The sequence below is a fragment of the Emys orbicularis genome, chromosome 4 (assembly GCF_028017835.1).
Source record: "Emys orbicularis isolate rEmyOrb1 chromosome 4, rEmyOrb1.hap1, whole genome shotgun sequence".
In the NCBI taxonomy this organism is placed as follows: domain Eukaryota; kingdom Metazoa; phylum Chordata; order Testudines; family Emydidae; genus Emys; species Emys orbicularis.
Genome location: NC_088686.1, coordinates 63,754,573 through 63,778,764, shown reverse-complemented (window position 1 = coordinate 63,778,764; position 24,192 = coordinate 63,754,573). Strand labels below are relative to the sequence as shown.

Sequence of the window (24,192 nt, the reverse complement as noted above, 5' to 3'; positions counted from 1 at the left end):
CCAGCTGCCTGCCCCCCCCCCCCCCAATGCTCAATACACAAGGCTTTCAGCTGCTGTGGAGACAGTACAAAACATGATTGGTACTGTTACAGAGATGTTACTTAGAACTGTTTGAAGAGCAGTCCAATGCCTGCAGGATTTCCAGTTTACAGTATTTGGGATGCTCTGGTATTGTATGGAGCAGATGGAACGTGCTGTCCTTCCAGACAAAAAGAATTGAATCCTGGAGACCATGTCCTTGTGGGGTGGACCATGGACCAGTTGAAGGATCTAAGTCTCTATCTGATAAAATGAGAATTTTATACCACTGTTAGGCTCATTTCATTTAACCCTTTCTTTAAGAAGGGAGTTAGATTGGCAGATAAAGCGAGAGCTGGGGTTTGCTCAGGGCATGATCCTTCTGCATACTTAGAGCTCTGACAGTCAAGGAGAAGAAAATCAGTAGATTAGCAGTCCCCAACCTTTCAAGGCAAATGTGTCTGTTTAGCAGACTTTCACCTGTTTATGTGCGCTCTAACCTGCAGTGTGGTTTGGGTAGTGCTCCATCTTTTACAATCATGAGAGCAGTGTGAGTGTTGGAGATTGCAAACGTGGACAGGCTGGGGGCAGTGGTGGTGTACCAGGCTTAGCAGAGAGCTAACATTAAACCTGGAGCAGGAACCTAAAGGGCAGGTAACAGTGGCTGGAAAAACTGGAATAGGTTATATTCACTGTTACCTTGGATAGTAATCCATTGTTAAATACTGCTTTTATCTGAAACAATGGAAAGTAGTTGATTTCTGTGCAGTGACATGTTTTTGATCTTTTCAGATTTGGATGAATTAATAATGCTATAGACATTTGACTCACTAATGACTTCTGTTGCTGGATTTTCTAGGCAAACCTGATGATGATGTGAGCACTCAGCGACCTCGTATCATAACTGGAGAGGGTCTTGGAAGCTTGGAGAGTGAGCGGGAAGCTCTGGCTATCCATGAGGAGAACCTACAGAAGTTGCACTCCATGACCCAGGAGGAGATCCTACAGGAACAGAGGAGGCTGCTGGTTCAGCTGGGTATGAACACCAGTATCCTGCACATGAGCACCTTGCTGCCTATTCCAGGCTGGAGGAGGGTGAAGGAGATGTAGAGTGTACTGGATAGGCCACAAAGGGATGGAGTAAAGCAGTTGCAGCCAGAATCTTGGGGGCACCCTTAATTCAGAGAGCTGAACTGTTCAAACCTCTGAGATGAAATTAGTCTTTATTTCTATCGCTTTTAACAAGACTGTATAAAAGGAAACCTTGCTTTCTGCACTGTGGAACTCGCCCCCACAGAGTATTAGTGAGGCAGAAGATTTAATACATTTCAAAAAGCATTTCACTTTTTTTCCCCCCCGGAATAAAAATACCTGTATTATCTATGTTTACGCCAAGCAGGGTAAAATTACCAGGACTTTCAGTCCTCTGGCTTCAGGGAATGAAACTGGTCAGATCTGTGGGTTGAATTTTATGCCCCCAAAATAGTGAATTGTGCATGAAGAATGGCTCACATGGAGGCAAATCCTAAGCCCAGGCTCCAGCCTCAGTATGTGGCCCGATGCTGGTCAGACACAAAGGAGTGGAGGAAAAGAATCCTCCCCTCCAGTCTCAGGCTGCATAGGGACACTGTGAGGGCTGTTGCAGCCCAGTAGCTAGGTTAGATGTCCTTGATGTGGAGGAGATCATAAAGCTTCATGCCCAGCTGCACTGTACCCTGTATAGCCCCTTCAGATTGTAGGGATCTTTGCAGCAGGACTACATTGATTCTATCACCGGAGAGACTATGCTGAGGCAGAGCATGATTTTGACCACTGTGTCTTCGTAATTAGTGTCTTCGGAATAATATTTATACATATAACTCTAGAATGATTAAGAAAACCTCTTTTTCCTCTTTCTGTGCAGTGAAGTACAGGAAAGCACAACTCTACTTGCGTTAATAGAAATAATGGGTGTTTTAAGATGGTCGGACCTGACACACAGTGTTTGATCCAGTGGGATCCCTCACTGAGGGAGGTTTAGATTGAATTGTGGGGTGTGTGTGAGTGAGAGTGAGTGAGTGAGAGAGACACACACACAGACAGGCAAAGGGTAGCTTGTTGTGTCCCGATTTCTTCTGTTCCTTGCTATAAACTGATTTCAAAACATGGAGTACATTTACCAGAGTGAAATTTCCACAAGCCAATGTTAATCTAACAGTATAACTCCCTGCAGGGTTACAGAGAATTTCCTAATACCTTTTGCCTCCTCTCCCTGAGTAGTAATCAGTGTGATTGTTGTTGTTCTCTAATAACATTTCACTTCTGTTACCGTCTATTGGAGGATCTCTCTGCACTTGATAAACACTTAATGAACTGAATCTCACCATGCCCCCACGAGGGATGTAATTATTGCTGTCCCCACTTGACAGATGTGGAATCTCTCACATAGAGAGGTTATGTGCCTGGCACAAGATTATATGATGTCCGTGGCACAGCTAGGGGTAAAACTCAGATCACCTGACTCTGACCTGTATTTTAGTCTCAAGAATATTCTCTCCCCTCCAAACACCTTCCGCTTCCAAGCACCCTTTTCCCCCCAAATCATGAAGAGAGCTGCCAGTGTTTATACGTGGTATATCTTGACACTAGTAAGGTTTTTGATACTGTCTTGCATGACCTTCTTATAAACAAACTAGGGAAATACAACCTAGATGGAGTTACTATAAGGTGGTTGAATAACTGTTTGGAAACCCATTCCCAGAGAGTAGTTATCAATAGTTCACAATCAAGCTGTAAGGGCATATCAAGAGGGGTCCCACAGGGATCAGTCCTGGGTCCGGTTCTGTTCAATGTCTTCATCAATGATTTAGATAATGGCTTGGAGAGTACACTTATAAAGTTTGCGGATGATATAGGGTGATCAGACAGCAAATGTGAAAAAGACCCCAAAATCGGGACTGTCCCTATAAAATCGGGACATCTGGTCACCCTAGGATGATACCAACCTGGGAGGGGTTGCAAGTGCTTTGGATTCAAAATGATCTGGAGAAATGGTCTGAAGTAAATAGGATGAAATGCAATAAGGACAAATGGAAAGTGTTCCTTCCTAAGTGGAGTAATCAGTTGCACACATACAAAATGGAAAATGACTGCCTAGGAAGGAGTACTGCAGAAAGGGATTTGGGGGTCATAGTGGATCACAAGGTAAATATGTGTCAACAGTGTAACACTTGCCAAAAAATAAAATAAAAAGGGCAAACATTATTCTGGGATGTATTAGCAGGGGTGTTGTAAGCAAGACACGAGAAGTAATTCCGCTCTACTCTGCACCGATTAGGCCTCAACTGGAGTGTTGTGTCCCGTTCTGGGCACCACGTTTCAGGAAGGATGTGAACAAATTGGCGAAAGTCCAGAGAAGAGCAACAAAAACGATTAAAGGCCTAGAAAACATGACCTGTTAGGGAAGATTGAAAAAATTGGGTTTGTTTAGTCTGGAGAAGAGAAGACTGAGAGGGGACATAACGATTTTCAAGTACATAAAAGGTTGTTACAAGGAGGAGGGAGAAAAATTGTTCTCCTTAACCTTTGAGGGTAGGACAAGAAGCAATGGGCTTAAATTGCGGTAGGGCAGTTTAGGATGGACATTAGGAAAAAATTCTCAACTGGAGAATAAAGCACTGGAATAAATTGCCTAGGGAGGTTGTGGAATCTCCATTCATTGGAGATTTTTAAGAGCAGGTTAGACAAACGCCTGTCAGGGCTGGTCTAGACAATACTTAGGCCTGGTCTACACTAACCCCCAAATTCGAACTAAGGTACGCAACTTCAGCTACGTGAATAACGTAGCTGAAGTCGACATACCTTAGTTCGAACTTACCGCGGTTCAGACGCGGTCCACACGCGGCAGGCAGGCTCCCCGTCGACTCCGCGGTACTCCTCTCGCCGAGCTGGAGTACTGCAGTCGACGGCGAGCGCTTCCGGGATCGATTTATCGCGTCCAGACCAGACGCGATAAATCGAACCCGGAACTTCGATTGCCAGCCGTCGAACTACCGCGGTAGTGTAGACCTGGCCTTAGTCTTTCCATGAGTATAGGGGACTGGACTAGATGACCTCTCGCGGTCCCTTTCGTTCCTATGATTCCCTGGATGTGAAGTCCATGGCTGATATTAGGGATGGTGATCCAGTTCAGATAAAGAGAACTCTTCTCAACTTGTACCCAGAACTTGAACTGAAACTTTGTTGTGGTTCAATAAAATGTGAATAATTCTTCTTACTATGTTCTGTGCTTCCTATTCATGTGGAACTCAGGTTGATGTCAATGAGAAATCCATATATAGGGAGCGCAGAATGTCAGAAATGAGATTACCAGGTGGATCTGAGAGCAGAGTTTTCTCCGTAATTAACAGTGTGACTTGTATGTGCCTTTTTTGTAATACAGGGGGCAAATTACTTTGTTTATATTTGCGAACTGGGAGAATTAATAGAATTTTGGGTCTCTTCCCTGCCTTGAAATACATTTATCAGATCGGTTCTTCCTGTCATTTTAACAACCAGTTGTCCCCATCTTACATGATCAAGAGATCCTGAAGCAGTAAGTGCCTTAGAGAGGATCACCAAGAGCATTTGGGACTGGAGTAAAAAAGACTAAAACATTAAATAGTAGGAGTTGGACCAAGAAGCATTTTGATGACTCAATTTCGCTATTCTATTTGTCTGTGATTACTTTCAGATCCCAGCTTAGTTGCTTTCTTAAAGTCACGACGTGGTGTTGACGAAGGCCAGGAGAGACGAGAGAAGCCTGGACATCCAGAGCCTGGGACTGAATCCCAGCATGGCGCAGAGGAGACTGTGAAGGATTTCTCTGTAGGGGGGTCAGGCATGGAGGAATCTGTGTGGCCTAAAAAAGATACAAGAATGGAAATCACAGGTAACAAAACTTGTACTTGGTGGCATGCTAGACCTAATTCTGTGGCAAGATTGTCTGTTTTCTGAATCATTCCAGTGCTGAATTCTGCAGCAATTCGTTAAATACCCAAATTAGCCTTTGGTCAGAAGTTTTTGAAGAAATCAAATTTTGGGTCCAAGTGGAACAACACCACTTATTTTAATTTGAGCTCCATGCATTGTAAGGGTGCTTTTTTTTTTTTTTTTTTTTTTATACAATGCGGACGGTAACTGCGGAGAATCCATTAATCTCTGTAACTTATTCAGAGATGCATTGGGAGGAAATGCATTTTATAGGGTGAGCCTCATTGATCTTCTGAGCAGGGAAAGGAAAGGACAGAGTGTGGCAAAAAGAAACCGAGAGGCAGCTGCTGCTGGAATAGCTTTCTTTAAATGGCACCGCTACTTCGCGAAGAGCTGCTTTCTCTGGGAATGACTGATGCCCTTTGCTGCTGATTCATTTGTAGCATGGCCCAGGGATGTCAGCAACCACTGTTGAATCGCAATGAATCTGCACACCTACAGGATGGGTATTTACAGCCTTTGGGGCTCGGCTTCTGCCTTCAAGAATTCAGCTCTCGTGGAAGGTGCAGGCCCTACTTGTAAGACAAGATGTTAGTGGGAATTCTGCTGTAAATAGTCTTGGTCAGGTTGGGTGACCTAGTTGGTCTTTTCTTACCTTACTTCCCATGATCTTACTGTGTGGCTTGGAGCTTAGAGCCAACTGAGTGGATTTCCAGCAGATGCCTGCCTGGTGCTCACACAGGGGTGGTTGTTGTTGGGGTGCTCCACCATTCTTTGGGTGACAGAATAGTACAAAGCAGCAAGGGAGCAATCGTGCTGTAGAATTGTCATTTACAGAGTGAAACTTTCAAAAATAATCCTACTAACTTCTCTGTGGTGTTTCCTGTGTTTTGCTTTGCCAGAGCTGGTCTTTGCCTCCTTTCTGTCTGAACTTCAAAGTGTGTATGGGACAGGGTGTGGAAATGCCAGTTTCTTGTCAATGGATATCTTGGTTCCCGGGTCAGCAACAATCCCCTCAGCCCCTTGAGTTCCCACTCAGGTGTCTCCTACCCCGGCTCAGCAGATGTTTTGCTGTCAAGCAATCAAGTATTGTTTCTGGTTCCCCTCTGAGCAGTGCTTCAGGGGCACCCTATAGTGTTTCCTTGGGTCTTATTCTCCCCAACCCCCTACTAGCAAACATCTCTTTCCCCTCAGTCTGTCCCCAAGGTCTTCTACTTTTTCTCCTGTCCATGGAGATGAGAGGCACCAGTCAGGACTCAGTTTTTCTTCCTCTCTCAGAATGGGCGGGGGAGGGGGAGAGTGTCTCCTTTTCTCACCAAACCCCATAGAAGGGAAACAGGGGAACCGGGGGCAGGAGTAAGTCTCCACCCTTTCTGCTCTCCCGAAAGGAGGCCAATTTCTATCCACTGTGCATAAAAGGGGCTGTGGCCTTCCAGGCTGGGAGGAAGGTGAGATACTGGGAGCTATGGTGCTGGCAGTGTAGAATAAGTGCCCACTGAATCTGGCCTCAGTCTAGCCAGCGTCCTATTCCCAGCAGAGCCACAGTGCAGATCAGATGCATGGCTACTGAATTTGCTGAGATCACCAATCTGTGTGTCTTCTGCATACTTTAATGCCTAGTCCTATTTCCCTTTTAAAAAAAGTTAAATGAATTGATGGGTCTCAGCTGAGCTGCTAGTGGTCCTCACCAAAGTGCCAATGCAACTGGTGGTAATTGTCCCCTTACTTCCCGTCTCAGCAGAGAGGCCAAGGAAGAATGGACATGGAGACAGAAACACCCTCCTGCTGTAGGTCCTTGTTGGGGCACTATGGGAGGGCACTGTGGGGAAGCCAGCACTGCTGCTGCACCTGCTGCTGTCCCTGTCCTCTTGACAACAAGAAGACCTCTGTCTCCAGGAGTCTTACGTCAGCACTGAATTCTCTTCGAGAACAGGAGTACTTCTGCCTTAAATTTCTGTTCCCAGTCCTGCTTTCCTCCCTGTTGTTTTGTTTGTGCCTTTTCCTTTTCTCCATCTTGTTGCCCATTTCTTCCCCCACACTGTGCCTTTGTTGTTTACATCTCTCCCTCGCTAGTGTACCTCTCCCCAATTTCACATTGTTCCTTTGCTGTCTCCATCTCCTGATTCTCTCTTCTGATGTTTTCTCTGGGTCACAGTGCAGCGTGCAGGCTGCCTAATGAGATCTTTGAATTGCTCTTGGATTTCAGCAGTGTGTTTTGGGAAGATAACGACGGTGTTTACCATTTCCTTGGTGAGAGAGAAGCTTGTGTGTGTGGAGGTGAAGGAAAGCTGTTTTAGCATCTATTGAAGAAAACGCCTCATTCAACAATCCTTCTGCTGTTTCTCCACAACAGTTTTCTCCCTCTCTGATTCTTTATCTCCGTCAGCCTTAATATAAAGGTTATTTTTAGCTCTTCAGTTCCAGAACAATGGAGTGTACAAGCTGCATCTTAGTAAGTGACACTCGCTTGCCCCACTCCACACCAGGCACCAGCACAAATTAGTTGCTCAGGAGAAGTGGTCTTTAAAGGGTGGGCAAGGTTGTACTGGAGCTCTTGGGAAGAGTATGTTGGTTGGGGAGGGTGCTTTGCTCCCCATAGAAGCCAGTGTTGGAATGGGAAAAGGGGATTTTCTATGGGAAACTTCATATTTCGAGGAGGAGAGGAGCAGGAGAGCAATTTACAGAAAGAAGCAATTCTAAAAATCAGTGAGGCATTTCCAACTGCATGAGGTTATGCATGCAATGCACGGTGCCTGGCAGGAGATGTAATATTAATTTTACATTAGCACTTAATGTTGGGAAGCTGCCACTGCTGATGTCAAGGAGTATATTCATCATGAGTAAACTCGCAGAAATGGCAACGCTGAATTCCACAGGAGAGAAAACAGCCCGGTTCAACAGCACTAGGGGAGGCATTCATTCAATAGTGGAAACTTTCTTCTTAATGAGAATAAAAGACTTCGATTTCTGGTAAACAAGGTTCCAAGTCCTTTGCCCAGAGGCTGTACTCTCATCAGAGGAAAAAAGTGCCTACAGGCTCTGAGAAGGAGAGAGGGAGAGTTGGGTTTGTAACCCTTAAAGCAATGGAAGCCCTGCAAAATTCAGTACATATGTTGCATTCAGGCTACCAGCTTGTGTTTCTGTAAAGGGATTTCTCAGTAATTGAACAATCTGCTGATGCCTTGGAATATGTATCCGTCTTTTCCTGTTGACAAGATTGTAATGCAAGGGCCAGCAGTAATATTAATAATCCTGTTCATGGCATGATTAAATTAGCCCTTTCCATTTAGTGATTAATGGAGAGGGGAAAAACAACTTGTTGAATTAGAAATGTCAATAGATTTCAGTTTTCTGGTGATTTTACTTCCTCTTGTTTCACACCCACCACCCACAAACATGCCACCTTCTTTCATTTCATATACTTTTTTTCTTTAATTAAAATGTGCACTGGGCCTTTGGCTGAAGTTCTGTGGAACAGTTTTCTGGCTGGGGTATATAACTCTGCGCTTGGTTCCTTGCCTTATTCAATACTACACTAATCATGAGTCTATGGCTATGTCTCAGAAATTATGGGGGCCCTTTATGAAGATTAAAGGGCTAACTGGAGACATGAGTCAGGAAAAGGTTAGGCTTCAGGCCGGGCCAATTATCTGTGGGAAAAGGACTGATCAGGAAAAAGGATTTATGTGTATCCGTTGTTTCTTGCAAGGGTGCTTCAGTGCACAGGATTACAGCAGTAATTTAAATGTCTCCATGTCCTGCTCTTGTTTTGTTCAATCAGAAACAAGGCAATGCCCTCTGGTCACAGCAACCAGTCCTGGTCCTTGAGCTAATGTTTGTGTGGTTTCCTGGGTGGAATCTGGAGATGGAAAAGACTGGTAGCTCATCCATCCTTAAGCCAGTATGGGACAGATTTCTACTGTACCTTTGCTAGTGTTTAGTTGGCTCCAGTTACATGTCCCAAGCACCCCTTCCCTTTGGAGAGCAACTTGCAGCTTAATTCATCTCTCTGACAAAAAGTTTTCCATGATGTTGAGCCTAAATTTCCCCTCTCTCAATTTCTTCTAGTTTAAAGCTCTGTTTATTATGCTAAATAATTGATCTTCCTCCGTGGTGGTTACATCTTTCAAATACTTGTCAGCTGTTGTCGTGCTTCTCTACTGAGTCGTGGCTCAGCCAAGCTCTCTCTATATATGTATTTAGCTCTGTGAAGGGTGTTTGCTTGCCTCAGGATCACCTCTTCATGGCCAGGCGTGGCATACCAGTGGTTTCCCCACATGGTGCCCTCTGTTGATGGCTGTTCCAGTGGCCTCTCTTCTTGTAACTCAGTCCTCTGGCCAGGTCATGATTTCATCCACCCCTTCCGGGGTAACACAGTCTGATCTAGAATAGTTCAGTGCCTTCACCAGAAGTTCTTTTGGCCCCAACTCTAGGCTCCTGCCACTTTCCCAGAGGTTGGGAGGGGAAACTAGGCCCTCCCACTACACCGGGCTCCAGCCCAGGGATCCTGTAACCAGCAACCAAGGTCTGTGCACTCCCACACACAAGAGATGCCTCCCCAGCTGCTTACCAGCCTTCTCTAGTCAGGCTAGGATCCCAGGGTTTATCCCCACTCCACCCTGACTCTCTCGCTGCAGCCCCCTTCTGCTACAGATTTCTGCTCTTTATACTAACCAGCCTGCTCTTGCCCAACTGGGCTTCATGATCAGTTAAGTTTGGCTCTCCCTCCAGGAGCAGCCAGGTAACATAACTGGCCTCTCAGGCTCATATTGACCCACTCAGGGCCTGTGTGGGATTTGCACGCCATCACAAGTTTTTAATCTTTTCTCAGAAGTCAATCACTTCAGCTTCTGACTAGGTAGCCAGAACTGAATACAACATTGCAGGTGTGGGTGCATCAGATCTGTGTAGTGAGGGACTATTACCTCTCTGTCCTGTGACGTGATGTCGCTAGGCAGCTCAATATTGCACTGACCTTTTTGTTACCATAATTTACTGCAGGCTAATAGTTTACTGTCCATTCTCATCTGTTTCTTTCAGCATTACTGCTTCCTAGCTTTTTACCTCTTTGTTTCAGATTATTTTCCCCCAGATGTTAGCTTGCAGTTCTCAAACTTGAATCTAATTTTTTTTCTGTCCATGTTTCTAATCTTTGTTTGTATCCTGTCTGGTGTTCAACTCCTCCCAAATTAGCATCGTCTGTGAATTTCATTACAGTGCTGTTTACTTCCTCTTCTAGAGCTTATGAAAGATTAAAACAGCAGTAAATCTTTGATGTTTATGCACCAGCTATGAGTCAATTTGAAAATGTTTTTTTTGTTACTTTACATAAAAACTGCACATGAAATACTCTCAAAGCCAAATATTTGGCTGTCTTTCTCTATGCCCAGGAAAGATAATGCCTCTGATGCTTTCTCTCCCTCCTCAAAGAAGTTGACCTTCCCATCAAGCCCCAGAAGGAATGGATCCACATGAACAATGTGGAGTTTGAGAAGCTGGAGTGGATAAAGGATCTGCCCCACCCCCGGCAGAGGAGAACCAAAAAGGTTTGAAAAGTAGAAACTGATTTTCTCCCTTTTCGTTTGTTGGTGGGACGTGTGGTTCATGCTGGTGAAGTCTTCAGAGACTGATGTTGCTGGAAAATGCGCCTTCTCTTCTTCAAACTATAAATGATGCTAACAATGGCATCTCTCCAGATCTGTCCCTGTCCTCTCTTAGAGTGTGATGAGAATCCAGTTACCTTTTCCATAATACTATGCAGGGTAGATCTGGAATTAGAGGGGACCAGGGATTGAGATGGGAATTTAGTGTCTAGTGGCTGAGAGATCTGGGAATTTGAAGTTTGGAAACTGGAATATGTGGGGAAATAGCTCTGGAATTTAAGAAACCAGGGCAATGGAGATAACTTCTAGCGAACTTGGGACTTTGTGAGCTAAGAGCTTGAAACTGTATTGAGGAAGTAAGATATAAAAGCTGAGTGGAGTGGAAGGCAGTAAAATAACTTTTTTTTTTTTTTTTTAATAGGGAATGCAAGCACGATTTAGTTTGAAAGGAGAATTGATTCCTCCAGATGCAGATTTACCTACTCATCTGGGTCTACACCACCATGGAGAAGAAGCAGAAGTAAGGGAGATACCAGAATAAAGTGGAAATGGAAAGAGAGTACACCTTATTCTGATTTCCATGTTTAATTCTCAGATTCTTCGTGTCTGGATATCCTAGTGATGTGTACCTTAGGAATGCGTTGATAATTCTGTGTTGAAGTAGGACCCAGGAGAGAAATCAGAACATACCGAGCTGCTATTTCTCCCCCCCCCCCCCCCCAATCCCATTTTAAAACATATCTACTTGCAAAAGAATACCCCCACACAACTGGCTTACCTATCAAGGTGAAGCCTCCCTTTAGCCAGTCTCTCAATGAAGTAGAATAAAGCAGCACCCACAACTCTTTTGCAATGCAGTTTATCCCTTGTGCTATGTAGTATTTTGTAACTACTCTAAGGATCCTGTTTTATCTATCTATTTTTTTTTTCTTTCCCCTCCCCCTCTGTGTAGAGGGCTGGTTACTCCCTCCAAGAGCTCTTCCACTTGTGCCGCAGTCAGATCATTCAGCAGAGGACATTGGCACTACAGGTGCTAGGCCATGTTGTCCAGAAGGTGAGTGACCTTTGTATGGAAGTTCTTCCTCCTAGTTTACACTGCTGGCAATGTCAGGGCCCATATTCTCTAATGTGATGCGTTCGCTTTGCACTGCTCAGGCATCACAAAGTGGATGGATTCCAGCCAGAAGTCACCAGCAGAAAATTCCCCTTATGAAGGAGAACCCCTCACAGGTGTGAAGCTGGCAGAGCCAACTCCTGTATCTCCTGTCCCTGCCGCCTTGGCAAAGGGGCAGGGTGTGTGCATGCACATGTCAGGTGTAGGCCTATGTGAATCCAAGTGGAATTGTGCTATGGGAAAACTGAGCGCCAGCTATCTCAAAAGTGCTGTTCAGCAGTGTCACAGAAATTGCATATTTGGTCAGTCCATGGTTTCATCTGACTAGGGCTGTCAAGTGATTAAAAAATTAATCGGGATTAATCACGTGATTAAACAATAGAATACCGTTTATTTAAATATTTTTGGATGTTTTCTACATTTTCAAATATATTGCTTTCAATTCCAACACAGAATACAAAGTGTACAGTGCTCACTTTATATTTATTTTTGATTACAAGTATTTGCACTGTAAAAAAAACAGAAATAGTATTTTTCAGTTCACCTAATACAAGTACTGTAGCGCAATCACTTTATCATGAAAGATGAACTTACAAATGTAGAATTATGTACAAAAAAACCTGCATTCATAAATAAAACAATGTAAAATTTTAGAGCCTGCAAGTCCACTCAGTCCTACTTCTTGTTAAGCGAATCGCTCAGACAGACAAGTTTGTTTACATTTGCAGGAAATAATACTGCCCGGTTCTTGTTTACAATGTCACCTGACAGTGAGAACAGGCGTTCTCATGGTGCTGTTGTAGCCGGAATCGCAAGATACTTATGTGCCAGATGCACTAAAAGATTCATATGTCCCTTCATGCTTCAACCACCATTCCAGGGGACATGCGTCCATGCTGATGATGGGTTCTGCTTGATAACGATCCAAAGTAGTGCGGACCAACGCATGTTCATTTTCAATATCTGAGTCAGATGCCACCAGCACAAGGTTGATTTTCTTTTTTGGTGGTTCGGGTTCTGTAGTTTCCGCATCAGAGTGTTACTCTTTTAAGACTTCTGAAAGCATGCTCCACCCCTCATCCCTCTCAGATTTTAGAAGGCACTTCAGATTCTTAAACCTTGGGTCGAGTGCTGTAGCTATCTTTAGAAATCTCACATTGGTACCTTCTTTGCGTTTTGTGAAATCTGCAGTGAAAGTGTCCTTAAAATGGACAACATGTGCTGGGTCATCATCTGAGACTATCAAATGAAATATATGGCAGAATGTGGGTAAAACAGAGCAGGGGACATACAATTCTCCCCCAACGAGTTCAGTCACAAATTTAATTAACACATTTTTTAACCAGCATCATCAGCATGGAAGTATGTCCTCTGGAATGGTGGCTGAAGCATGAAGGGGCATACGAATGTTTAGCATATTTGGCACGTAAATATCTTGCAATGCTGGCTACAAAAGTGCTATGCAAATGCCTGTTCTCACTTTCTGGTGACATTGTAAATAAGAAGAGGGCAGCATTATGTCCGGTAAATGCAAACAAATTTGTTTGTCTTAGTGATTTGCTGAACAAGAAGTAGGACTGAGTGGACTTGTAGGCTCTGAGGTTTTACATTGTTTTGGTTTTGAGTGCAGTTACGTAACAAAAAAAATCTACATTTGTCTCTTTCAGGACAAAGATTGCGCTACAATACTTGAGGTGAATTGAAAAATACTATTTCTTTTTCATTTTTACAGTTCAAATATTTGTAATAAAAAATAATATACACTTTGATTTCAGTTACAACACAGAATACAACATATATGAAAATGTAGAAAAACATCTAAAATATTTAATAAATTTCAATTGGTATTCTATTGTTTAACAGTGCAAATAAAACTGCGATTAATCACGATTAATTTTTTTGAGTTAATCGCGTGAGTTAACTGCAATTAGTCGACAGCCTTACATCTGACATAAGCTATTTTATTGCACTTTCTCTCCCATTGGCTGAGCTAGACCTGTGACATGCTTGTTCTTATAGCAGGTGAGAATAAACCATCCTACTCCTAAAGCAATGCACCAGCACCGGTGGCAGAATGAATTGTCTGCCTCAGTGGAAAGCAGCACAACTTCCTACTTGGCTCACAGGGAACATACTGCAGGGGATGTCAGCAATGAATGATGCAGAGAGGACTTAATGTGAAGAACTTTGTGGGATGGGGTGAGGAGCAGGAGTTTGGTCCAGAATTAAAAAGTATGATCTCTGAGGTGAGGGAAGGGGAACCATTCACATACAGAAAACAAAAGAATAGAAACCAAAGGATTAAGAGTCTTCCTACTCCTGCTGTACTTGCTTTTCACTCTCCCTGCCCCACACATTGATAGGGTTAGTGCAGAGGGACTAGACCACAGTGGGAGAGCATTAGTTCAGTCATAGGGATAGTTTGTCATGCTTAAATAGGAAAGGAGTTGTGATCCCTCACACTAAGTGTGAAATGTCAGCAAATGGCGGAATGGCATGAGGAATGTGGGACCACTCCCCTCTAGTGGCGGTACAAAAGGAGTATTTTGGGGGGACTGTGGCTCATGAAGCTGCAATCAGTCTGGTGTTCATGATGTGCCATGGCAGCACGGCCTTCCTCATGGATCTCTGTGTGTTTGCAGTGTAATTGCTCATGTATATTTATCCAGTCGGGGCATTTTGATGACCCTCCTGTGTAGAGAGGGGAAGGTTCAAAAGAAGCCACGTCAGGTTGTTAGTTGGAAACATTCCCAAACTGCACAGCATTGTGGGTCTCTGAACTGAATATGACCCTACTGAATTTCTGTGCATCTTGCATGTCCATTGGAGTCCAGGATGCCTGCTGGATTCCCTTTTGAATTGGTTCTAAAGTCTCCTTGTGGGCAACTGCGAGGGTCATTCTGGAGTTAATTAGCTTTGGATTAAATAGTGTAAAAATGTGTAGCCACTACACCTCTACCTCGATATAACACTGTCCTTGGGAGCCAAAAAATCTTCCTGCGTTATAGGTGAAACCGCGTTATATCGAACTTGCTTTGATCCGCCGGAGTGCGCAGCCCCACCCCACCCGGAGCACTGCTTTACCGCGTTATATCCGAATTCATGTTATATCGGGGTAGAGGTGTATGTAATGTTCCAGCCTTGCTGTGCAGCTCCCAATGGACATGGTGCTCCATCGTTGTCACTGACCAAACACAGCTCTCTTCGCTGCTTTACATTTAACATAGGCAACAGCAAGTGTGGTGCATGTTAATACACACCTGGCTTTAATGGGGTGACCCTGTTGTTGATGCTGAGGTTGTGGATGGCATTTCTTTCAGGCCAAGGCTGGGGAGTTTGCCTCCTCCCTGAAGGGTAGTGTCCTGCGCTTGCTGCTCGATGCCGGATTCCTCTTCTTGTTGCGCTTCTCCTTGGATGATACGGTGGATAATGTCATTGCGGCATCTGTCCGGGCTCTCCATGCACTGCTGATGTCCCCTGAAGATGAGGTGAGAGAGTGGTGCTGGGTGTAATACCGATTTGGGTGTGGGAATCAGAAGGAAGGGGCCTATTAAGTCATTTGGACCAAGCCGTATGATGGTCAATGTCACATTATTCTCCACAGAACACTGTTTTCATGCTTTGTTCAGTCTCACTGTAAGCAATGGGGCTTCCACTACTCCTTTTCCTTGGCCTAATTACTCTAATAGATCTGACTATTCAGAATTTGTTCCTGCTGTTCAGACTAACTCTGCCTTGCCCTAAATTCATCTCAGGGCTGCTGAACTTCTCTCCTTTTTTGGTGTGCATGTACACTGTATTATTTCACAGCCCCGTTTTCAAGTTAAATATATTTAGTTCTTTTAATCTGACCTCTTACATCAGTGGTTTCCAGCCCTTTATTGTGGTGCCTCCTTTCCAGCCAGTGGACTGGCTGCTGGATGCTCTCCCTCTCATGCCTTATCCCAGCACAGTTGCTGCTCTCACTCCATTCATCTGTTCATTTTCTCTGGTTCCTTCTCCTGGGCCCTTTTGCTCTGTTTTTTTGGTCTTGTTTCTCATTCTTTCCTGCATCCCCTTTTCACCAGAAGACTGCAGGTCTTTTTTTTTTTTGCGGTGTAGATATCATTGATAACCTTCTGGGGCGAAGACCCACATGCCCTCCTGGCTGGGCTTACCCTGCAGAAAGAGCATGGGTGAGCCCTGCTGCCTGAATCTTCAGCCTTTTGACCAGGAGCTGCTCCCCTAGGGGGCTGCAGTAGGACTGCCATTGAAGTAGGCAAGGAAAGCAGGTAGCTTTCAAGCAGTCCCCTGCAACTTCCTCCAATCACAGGAGGATAGTCCCAGTGGGGAAGGTGAGGTGAATGGAGGGTCATGTAGCTTTCCCTGTCATAGAATCATAAAATGTGAGAGTTGGAAGGGACCTCAGGAGGTCATCTAGTCCAACCCCCTGCTCAAAGCAGGACAATCCCCAGACAGATTTTTGCACTAGATCCCTAAATGGCCCCCTCAAGGATTGAACTCACAAGCCTGGGTTTAGCAGGCCAATGCTCAAACCACTGAGCTATCCCTCCCCCTTACTGTTTCTTTCCTCTGCTCCTTCATCCCTTGGTCTGATTATGCTCTCCTGGGTGGGCCCTGCCCCTGGCATTGGAAACAGTGCCATAAACCAATCCTTCCAGCCTCTCAATGATTTTTTTTCTCTGACTCCCTTTTGAATTGTCTGCATGTTTCTGGTAACTAGGTGCCCAGAGCAAAATGTAGTAGTCAAGGTGCTCTCTGCTGGAGCCATAAAAGAAGGAATGTTGCCGCCTTGACTTTTGGTATGATGTCTTTGCATATGCAAGGCCAGAAACTCTACCAACAATTGCACTGTAAAGGCATCTGTCTGTGTTGTGATTTCTCATTTTGAACATCCTCAGTGTGTCACTCATGTTATCAGGCTTCGGAGGGCGGCTCCAGACGTACGAAGGAAGGATGGTCTTGTGTGTAGAGCTCTGGACTGGGCATCTGCCATCGTGTCCTTGGCTCTGCCACAGACCTGTGGTGTGATCTTTGACAAGTCTCACAGCCTCAGTCTGCCTGTGTCAAATCGGGATAAACAATACTGCCTTGTCTACCAGGGATGTTTGGAGGCTCCATTTATTAATAATTGTCAAGCACTCTGAGATCATTAGCTGGAAGATAATTTACATGTGCAAAGTACTTGTTATCCAAGGGGAATGCTCCACAAATATGTCATCATTAACTTGTCTCACCTTCATCTGTGCATGACCTCACTCTTGAGGAGTACTCCAGCTTTTCCAGGTGTGCCCAGTTTCTGCCTAGTTAAGGATCTGTTAATATATCTGTTATCTCTGTTATAATTTCAGGTCTTTATCATTCTAGCTAAACCTTCCCTTCATCCATAAATTAGGTCTTGCCTAAGGGAGGTGACTTATTTCTTATTAATTATTTGAAGACTGAAATAATCTATCTAGAGCTTTTTGACTTCTAGGTTTACAAGAGTGGATCCCAATTTCAGGGTTTCCAGCTGGAATCCCAGCCTTCTCTCTGAGCCCTTGACATCACAGTTTACCCTTCATCTTGTCAGCATTGCTTTTTGTGCCTAATAATAGTTCAAACTTCTATAGCACCTTTCATCCAAGATTGTTCAAGAACTTTACAAGCATTAACTAAGCCGCACCACACCTTTGTTTTACTGATTGGCAGACCAAGTGATAGGAGTTTAAAGGGACTCTGTCAAGTAGTTGAAGCCTCAAATTTAGTTTTAATTTAAAAAAATAAAAGTTTTTCTGCAGTTAAAAATATTCACTGGAAAACAGGTCTGGTTGGATGGAAACATTTCTCTGAAGTGGTGGAAGCTCAGATATTTACAGCCTTGTTCTAGAGCAGAAGAACCTGAATGTGAAATGGGATAGAAACAAAAGTAAAGCTGTCTAGTCTAGTCTATATGTTCATTGCCCAAGCTGAGAAAGGTGCAAAAAGTAAACAAAGTTTAATGTAGAAGAAAATGGATAACCCTTATTTTAACATACGTTTTAACTCGAATGCCTCTCTACGTGACCCATTTGAGGTCAACAGTGAGCCAGTGGTAGAAACCGGAATAGAACCCAAGAATCTCACCTTCCAGGTAACCACTAGATAAACCGTTACTACCCATCCTGCATATTTGTTTAGAATGCTTTTGTCTCAGTGGAATTTGGACCAGTCTGAGGTTGGCATCCTCCCCAGGTCCCTTTAGCTTAGACTTGGGCTTTGTGAATGCACCATGGTTTCTTGTTCCCATTTTGGGCTGCACTGGCTTGTATTCAAAAGCATTTTTAAAATGCTTCCCTTTCCACCCTCCCTTTGCTATAATTTACGTATGTGCTTTTCTTTTCCTTACAGGAGTATCTTGACCAGACTTTCTCATGGTACCAGGGGATGGCTGTGTTCCCCTTCACCCCCAACAGTGAAGAGGAGGAGGAGGAGGAGGAAGAGGAAGAATTGACTCTAATGCAAAAAACACAAGGGAAAAAATCAAAGGTTGAAAACAAGCCAGATCCAGATGTGGCCCGGTATGATGTCATAAAGGTAAACCCATAGCTATGTCTGGAATCTCGGCAGCAAAACCATATCTGCATGAAGGCTGTATGTGCTGTTAAAGCTAGCTAGATGGACCTGTACGTTGAAATTCCAATGTGATTTCTGGAACATTGGTGACCTTGATGTCACCACCATTTATGGCATGTCACCTAAGTGAGACCACCTAATAATTCATTCACCTCCCTCTTATACTTGCAGTTAAACACTTACAACTTTAATGTGAATTCTCCATGCACTTCTCTTCATCCCTGTCCCACTGATATGAGATCTAGAAACACAGTCATTTTTGTTATCTCAGAGCCAACCTTCTAGGTAATGATAGTATGGCCACCATTGCTCACTGTGGTATATAAATCCTCAATTATAGCATTTTGACCCAAGTGCTTAAGGCTGTGTTCAGCTGTCACCATGTTATTCTGTTTCTCTGGGATACTCCAGCTGAGCAGCTCTGGGGTAGCTAGATCTCTGTTCTACTCAGTGTGTTTAAATGAGTAGTAACAAGTCCAGGATCAAAGAAGAAGAGAACTCAGCTTGTGGTGCTGAATGAAAAGTTTGGTCATTCTCAGATCAGTATAACTGCCAAATCCTGCTGATGTGATTGTTGTCCTCAAGTGGTGTTATCTGAACTAATCTGACTAATCTGACTAATCTGAACTAACATGAATTTTTGTGAATTAATGAACGGATGCCCACAAGATGTTAGCTGCAACCTTAATCCAAAAATGAACCCAGGAGAAACAGGCCAGTGACATTAAAGGAAATGCTGTTTGCAATCCAACAGTTACAAAATAATAAAGTACCTGGTCTTAACAATATTTCATCAAAACTGCTCAAGAGTGGAGGTCCAGCTTTTAGTTGTCTTAAAAGTTTGGGAAACCAGTCACATTCCAGAAGATTGGGAAAAGGGTTGCTTCGTCCCTTTTTAAAAAAAGGACAGCGATCAGCTTGTACAAAATGAGAGACAACCAGTGTGGTTTCCGTTTCCATACAGGTCAATCCATGCTATATATGCTTTGTGGAATGTTATTGACAAACGACTAGAGTGACAAGAGGAAGTTCAGATTGTGTTTATAGACTCTGCGGCCACTCTTGACTCAGTGCATCAATCAGCACTGAAGGTACTGCTATGCTAGTATGGGATGCCTGAGGTTTTAGTGTGCCTAGTGGTGGAGTTGTACCACAGTATGTTTAGAGGTATGAATGTCAACAGTTGTATTAGTTTGATTTTTCGGTAGAATCAGGGGTGTGCCAGGTGTGCGTTCACTCCCCGGTGGTGTTTACTGTTCTAATAGACTGTCCGATGACAAAGCTGGTTGAGGCCAAAGTAGGAGGTCTGAAATTTTAAAGATTCATCTTTAGAAGATCTCGTATGTGGATGATGTTGCCTTACGTGGAGAGAGTACTGACCAACTACAGTTAATGCTGGAAGAGCTGCGAAAAACTCAGGATCTATGGATTTAAGACCAATGGTGATAAAACCAAAGCTATGCATGCCTCCTATAAAACAGAAATGAATGACCTGCCGATACTGCATTTAGATGGCAGTGACATTGAATGGTTGAACTGTTTTATCTATCCGAGTAGTCGGTTGATAGCAGGAGGTTCTATAACCAAAGAAGTCATACGTTTGATTGGTCTTGTCAGTGGCATTTTAGCGTCTTCAGAGGTCTGTTTGGCTGGATGGATGTCTTTGTGACAGCTAAGATAGGAGTGTTCAACATGATACTGATGACAACTGATGAGCAGAAACATGGCTGTTAAAAACAGCTGAGGAGAGGAAATTAAACTGTTTCCAGTGCCAAAAATTATGGCCGCTTCTTAACATCTGTTGATTTGATTTTTGTAACAAACTAGGAGATACTTAGACAATCCCAGCAAGTTGCAGACTTGCACTAGTTGGGAACAAGACGACTGCAGTGGTAAGGTCATGTCCAATGTGCATAAGATGGTGGTATGCTTTTACAGAACATTTATAGAGCTGCGGTCACAAGAAGTAGAGCATGAGGATGACCACGAATGAGGTTGGAAGGTGCAATTTTGAGGGATTTAAGACTCCTGCATCCTCCCATACTGACTTTTACCAAAGGAAGATGATTTGGGGACCTTTCAAGATACAAGTCCATTCTATGCACCTCCACGGCTATATCATAGCCATATGAATCTGCTGCTGCTTTGAAATTCAGTTCCCTCTATTTTTATTGCAAGTGCATTTTATATTAAATGCCAGAACAGATCACCAAGATGTTACCATAAAACAGGAGTAGTAAATCCACATGTTTTTGGAAATGCCTGCTTTCCAGGTCCAAAAATGAATAAATGTCACTAGAACTTCAGATTCTGTTCCTGCCTTTGACACTGACTCTGATCTCCCACTGTTTAACCCTAAAAAAGTCACCTAATCTTTCTGTGCCTCAGTTTTCCTACCTATAAAATGGGATTAACTGTCCATTCTCAGTTTCTGGTTCTGGCCACTGCCAGAGACAGGATACTGGACTAGACAGGGATCAATGGCCAGTTTCAGCTGTGTCAGAAAAAGGTGGGAGAACCTGTACAGGCACATTATTTCATAATTGTCTATTATGGTGGAGATGTCTTCCTATCCCCCATCAGTCAGTAGTTGGCTTATGCGCTGAAGCATGTGGGTTTGGATCCCTCGTGCATGGTCTGATCCCATGTGGAAGTCCAGTTGCTCTTTCTCTCTCTATCCCAACTTATATTTGTTTGTCTTCACACTGGCCGCTCTTAGCGGAGAGTTCTCCCTTTAAAACAAAGGATGGTTTTAAATCCTGTTCTTCTAAATAGACGCCTATTTCATAGGGCTTTCTCTCCAGCAGCTGTAGCATGAACATTGTGTGTAGAGCTAATGTTAGGAATGTGATGGGTTTGTTTTTGTTTTCTTTGTCTTGCAGGGGCTTCTGAAGACACAGTTTCTTCATCGGCTGAGGTACATCCTTGAGGTGGCGCGACCAGTCCCTGCTGTAGTTCTGGACATCCTGGATATTCTCACCCGGGTAGCAAGGCACTCCTCTGAAGCATGCAGTCAGGTACCCACCTATGCAGAAGGTTAGAGAGAAGAGGGTGATGGGTGAGGAGGGGGAATGGTGAGGAAGAAGATGGAGAAATGAAGAGGGGATAGGGTGACTGTCAGTATTGTTGTGCTACTTGCTCCTGCTGACAATCAAACTGCCAGAGTTGCTTTCCTGCCCTGAGAGTCAATGTCTGTGTTGCTTGCATTTGTACAGCTCCTGGCCTGTCCTCGGCTGATTGAGACCATCGTTAGAGAGTTTCTCCCTATCCAGTGGGATCCCCGGGCAGCTGAACCAGGCCACTTGCTCACCAGCCTCCATGGCGTTGCGTGTGCCACCGCCATGAAGTTAATCAGAGTCCTGGCATCTGGGGGGAGGAATGCAACAGCCAGACTGGTAAGCAGTATGATTCAGCATGGCCTTTCTGGTCACAAGGGGCAGAAGTGGAAGCACTGGTTTAGTATGCCTTCTTTTCTAAATAAAGGGAGGGAATTAACTAGCGATGGGTCTAAGCTGTAGAGTTGGACCCAGAGTTCATGTGGAGGGAAGGTTGGCTCTGGGTTCTGATTTGGATCCATCTCTGGAATGAAGAAAAGCAGCTGGCTTCCAAACACTTAAATACACCTCTACCCCAATATAACGCTGTCCTCGGGAGCCAAAAAATCTTACCGTGTTATTGGTGAAACCGTGTTATATCGAACTTGCTTTGATCTGCCGGACTGCGCAACCCCCCCCCTCCCTCCCCCCGAGCACTGTTTTACCGCGTTATATTCGAATTTGTGTTATATCGGGGTAGAGGTGTATTAGCAGTGTAACTCCCAGCCCCTCCAGCTGTGTGTGTCTCAGCTGTATGCTGCCAAATGCATATGTTCTACATAATTTGATTGACTGTTAAGAGATGTCTCTGAAGGTCAGACAATCCTCATAGGAGGCCGTGTGTGTGTGTGGACGTGTGTGTGTGTGTGTGGACGTGTGTTGGGAGCATCCCTGCCCATCAAACTGATGACCTCACTTCCAACAACCAATCAGAAAAACAAATGAAGTTAGTTATGCAAGGCAGCGTGTGAAGTCAGCATGGCTGGCAGGTACCCATCATAATACAGCAGGCACCTCTTGGAGTTTTCAATTCAGTATTTATAGAGGCTCCTAGTAGATTGATATCCAAGAAACTAAATTAAAACCTGAACATTTCCAAGAGAGCAAGAGCCCATTATCAAATAAAGTACCTGAACAGACATGAGAGACCCCATTTTGAAAGAGGAAAACCTCTTGAACAACCACCAAATATCAAAAATTAGGTCACTCTTTTATATTAAGGTTTCATTTATAAATGGCTTATAAAGGATTAGTAGGCTTTTAATAAAAGGTTAATCGGTTGTTATAGAATGTTAGAGTCCCACAGTGGGTTGCTTATAACATCTATAACATGTTTGTAACATCTATTGATCATTTATTAACCCCTTATAAATGGAACCTTAATGTAACACAAACTAAACCAATAGCTTTAAATGTTACAATGAGCTGTATGATTATAAAGGGGAGTTTAGAATGGGTTGAATTAAAATTAGCATTGCACACATTAAATGAATAAGAAACTGGCTAACTGATAGGTCTCAAAATGTAATTGTAAACAGGGAATCATCATAGAATGAGGTATTCCTAGTGGGGTTCCACAGGGATCGGTTGTTGGCCCTATGCTATTTAACATTTTGATCAGTGACCTGGAAAAAAACACAAAATAATCACTGAGAAAATTTGCAGATGACACACAAATTGGGGGAGTGGGAAATAATGAAGAGGACAGGCCACTGATACAGAGTGATCTACATCACTGTATGGTAACCTGGGCACAAGCAAACAATGTGTGTTTTAATATGGCCAAATGTAAATGTATACATCTAGGAACCAAGACTGGGGGCCATCTTTACAGAATGGGGGACCAATCCCGAGAAGCAGTGACTCTGAAAAAGATTTTGAGATCATGGTGGATAATCAGCTGAATGTGAGCTCCCAGTGTGACGCTGTGGCCAACAGGGATTAATGCAGTCCTTGGATACTTAAACGGGCGAATCGAGTAAGAGCAGAGAGGTTATTTTACCTTTGTATTTGGCACTGGTGCATCCGCTGCTCGAATACTGTGTCCAGTTCTGGTGCCCGCAATTCAAGGAGGATGATGATAAATTGGAGAGGGTACAGAAGAGGCCTGAGAAAGATCAAAGGATTAGAAAACATGCCTTATAGTGACAGACTCAAGGAATTGGATCTATTTATCTTAAAGAGGAGATTAATGGGTAATTTGATTACAGTCTGTAAGTACGTAGGTGAGGAACAAATATTTGTTGATGGGCTCTTCAATCAAGCAGAGAAAGGTATAACGTGGTCCTGTGGCTGGAAGTTGAAGCTAGACATATTCAGACTGGTAATAAGGCATACATTTTTAATGGTGAGGGTAGTTAACCATTGGACCAGAGTGTCTTGGTAGATTCCCCATCACCAATAACTTTTAAATCAAGATTGCATGTTTTTTTAAAAGGTCACGCTCAGAATTATTTGGGGGAAGTTCTATGGTTTGTGTTACACGGGACATCAGACTAGATGATCACAATAGTCCCTTATGGCCTTCGAATCTATGAAAGGAGGCTGCAGCTGTATCAGTGCATGAGGCTCTAGTGATAAGACCCAAAGAAGACACACATCTTACTACTTTATTTGTCTGCTGATTCTTTCCAGCTTAATAAATTTGAGCTGAAGAGTCGACTGAGTCGGTTTATAGCTGAAGATCCCCAGGACCTGCCTCTGCGCAGGGAGGAAGCCATAAGGCTGAGCACTGAGGCTTTCCGGCTGTGGGCTGTGGCTGCTGGCTACGGTCAGTCCTGTGATCTCTACAGGTATGGCCCAAACCTGGAGAAATGGG

General features: G+C 43.8%; 1 protein-coding gene across 1 annotated transcript in view; it reads left to right on the top strand.

Annotated features, from left to right (window-relative positions):
* The window catches only part of RPAP1 (RNA polymerase II associated protein 1), a 53,528-nt gene that overhangs the window by 10,114 nt on the left and 19,222 nt on the right, over window positions 1-24,192 (top strand). Inside the window, exons 6-15 of the mRNA XM_065403187.1 lie at window positions 878-1,054; window positions 4,730-4,927; window positions 10,399-10,514; window positions 10,993-11,091; window positions 11,524-11,625; window positions 15,006-15,173; window positions 18,055-18,240; window positions 21,162-21,296; window positions 21,495-21,674; window positions 24,009-24,166. Coding sequence (XP_065259259.1) covers window positions 878-1,054; window positions 4,730-4,927; window positions 10,399-10,514; window positions 10,993-11,091; window positions 11,524-11,625; window positions 15,006-15,173; window positions 18,055-18,240; window positions 21,162-21,296; window positions 21,495-21,674; window positions 24,009-24,166 — 1,519 coding nt within the window. The remainder of the gene's footprint in view (window positions 1-877; window positions 1,055-4,729; window positions 4,928-10,398; window positions 10,515-10,992; window positions 11,092-11,523; window positions 11,626-15,005; window positions 15,174-18,054; window positions 18,241-21,161; window positions 21,297-21,494; window positions 21,675-24,008; window positions 24,167-24,192) is intronic.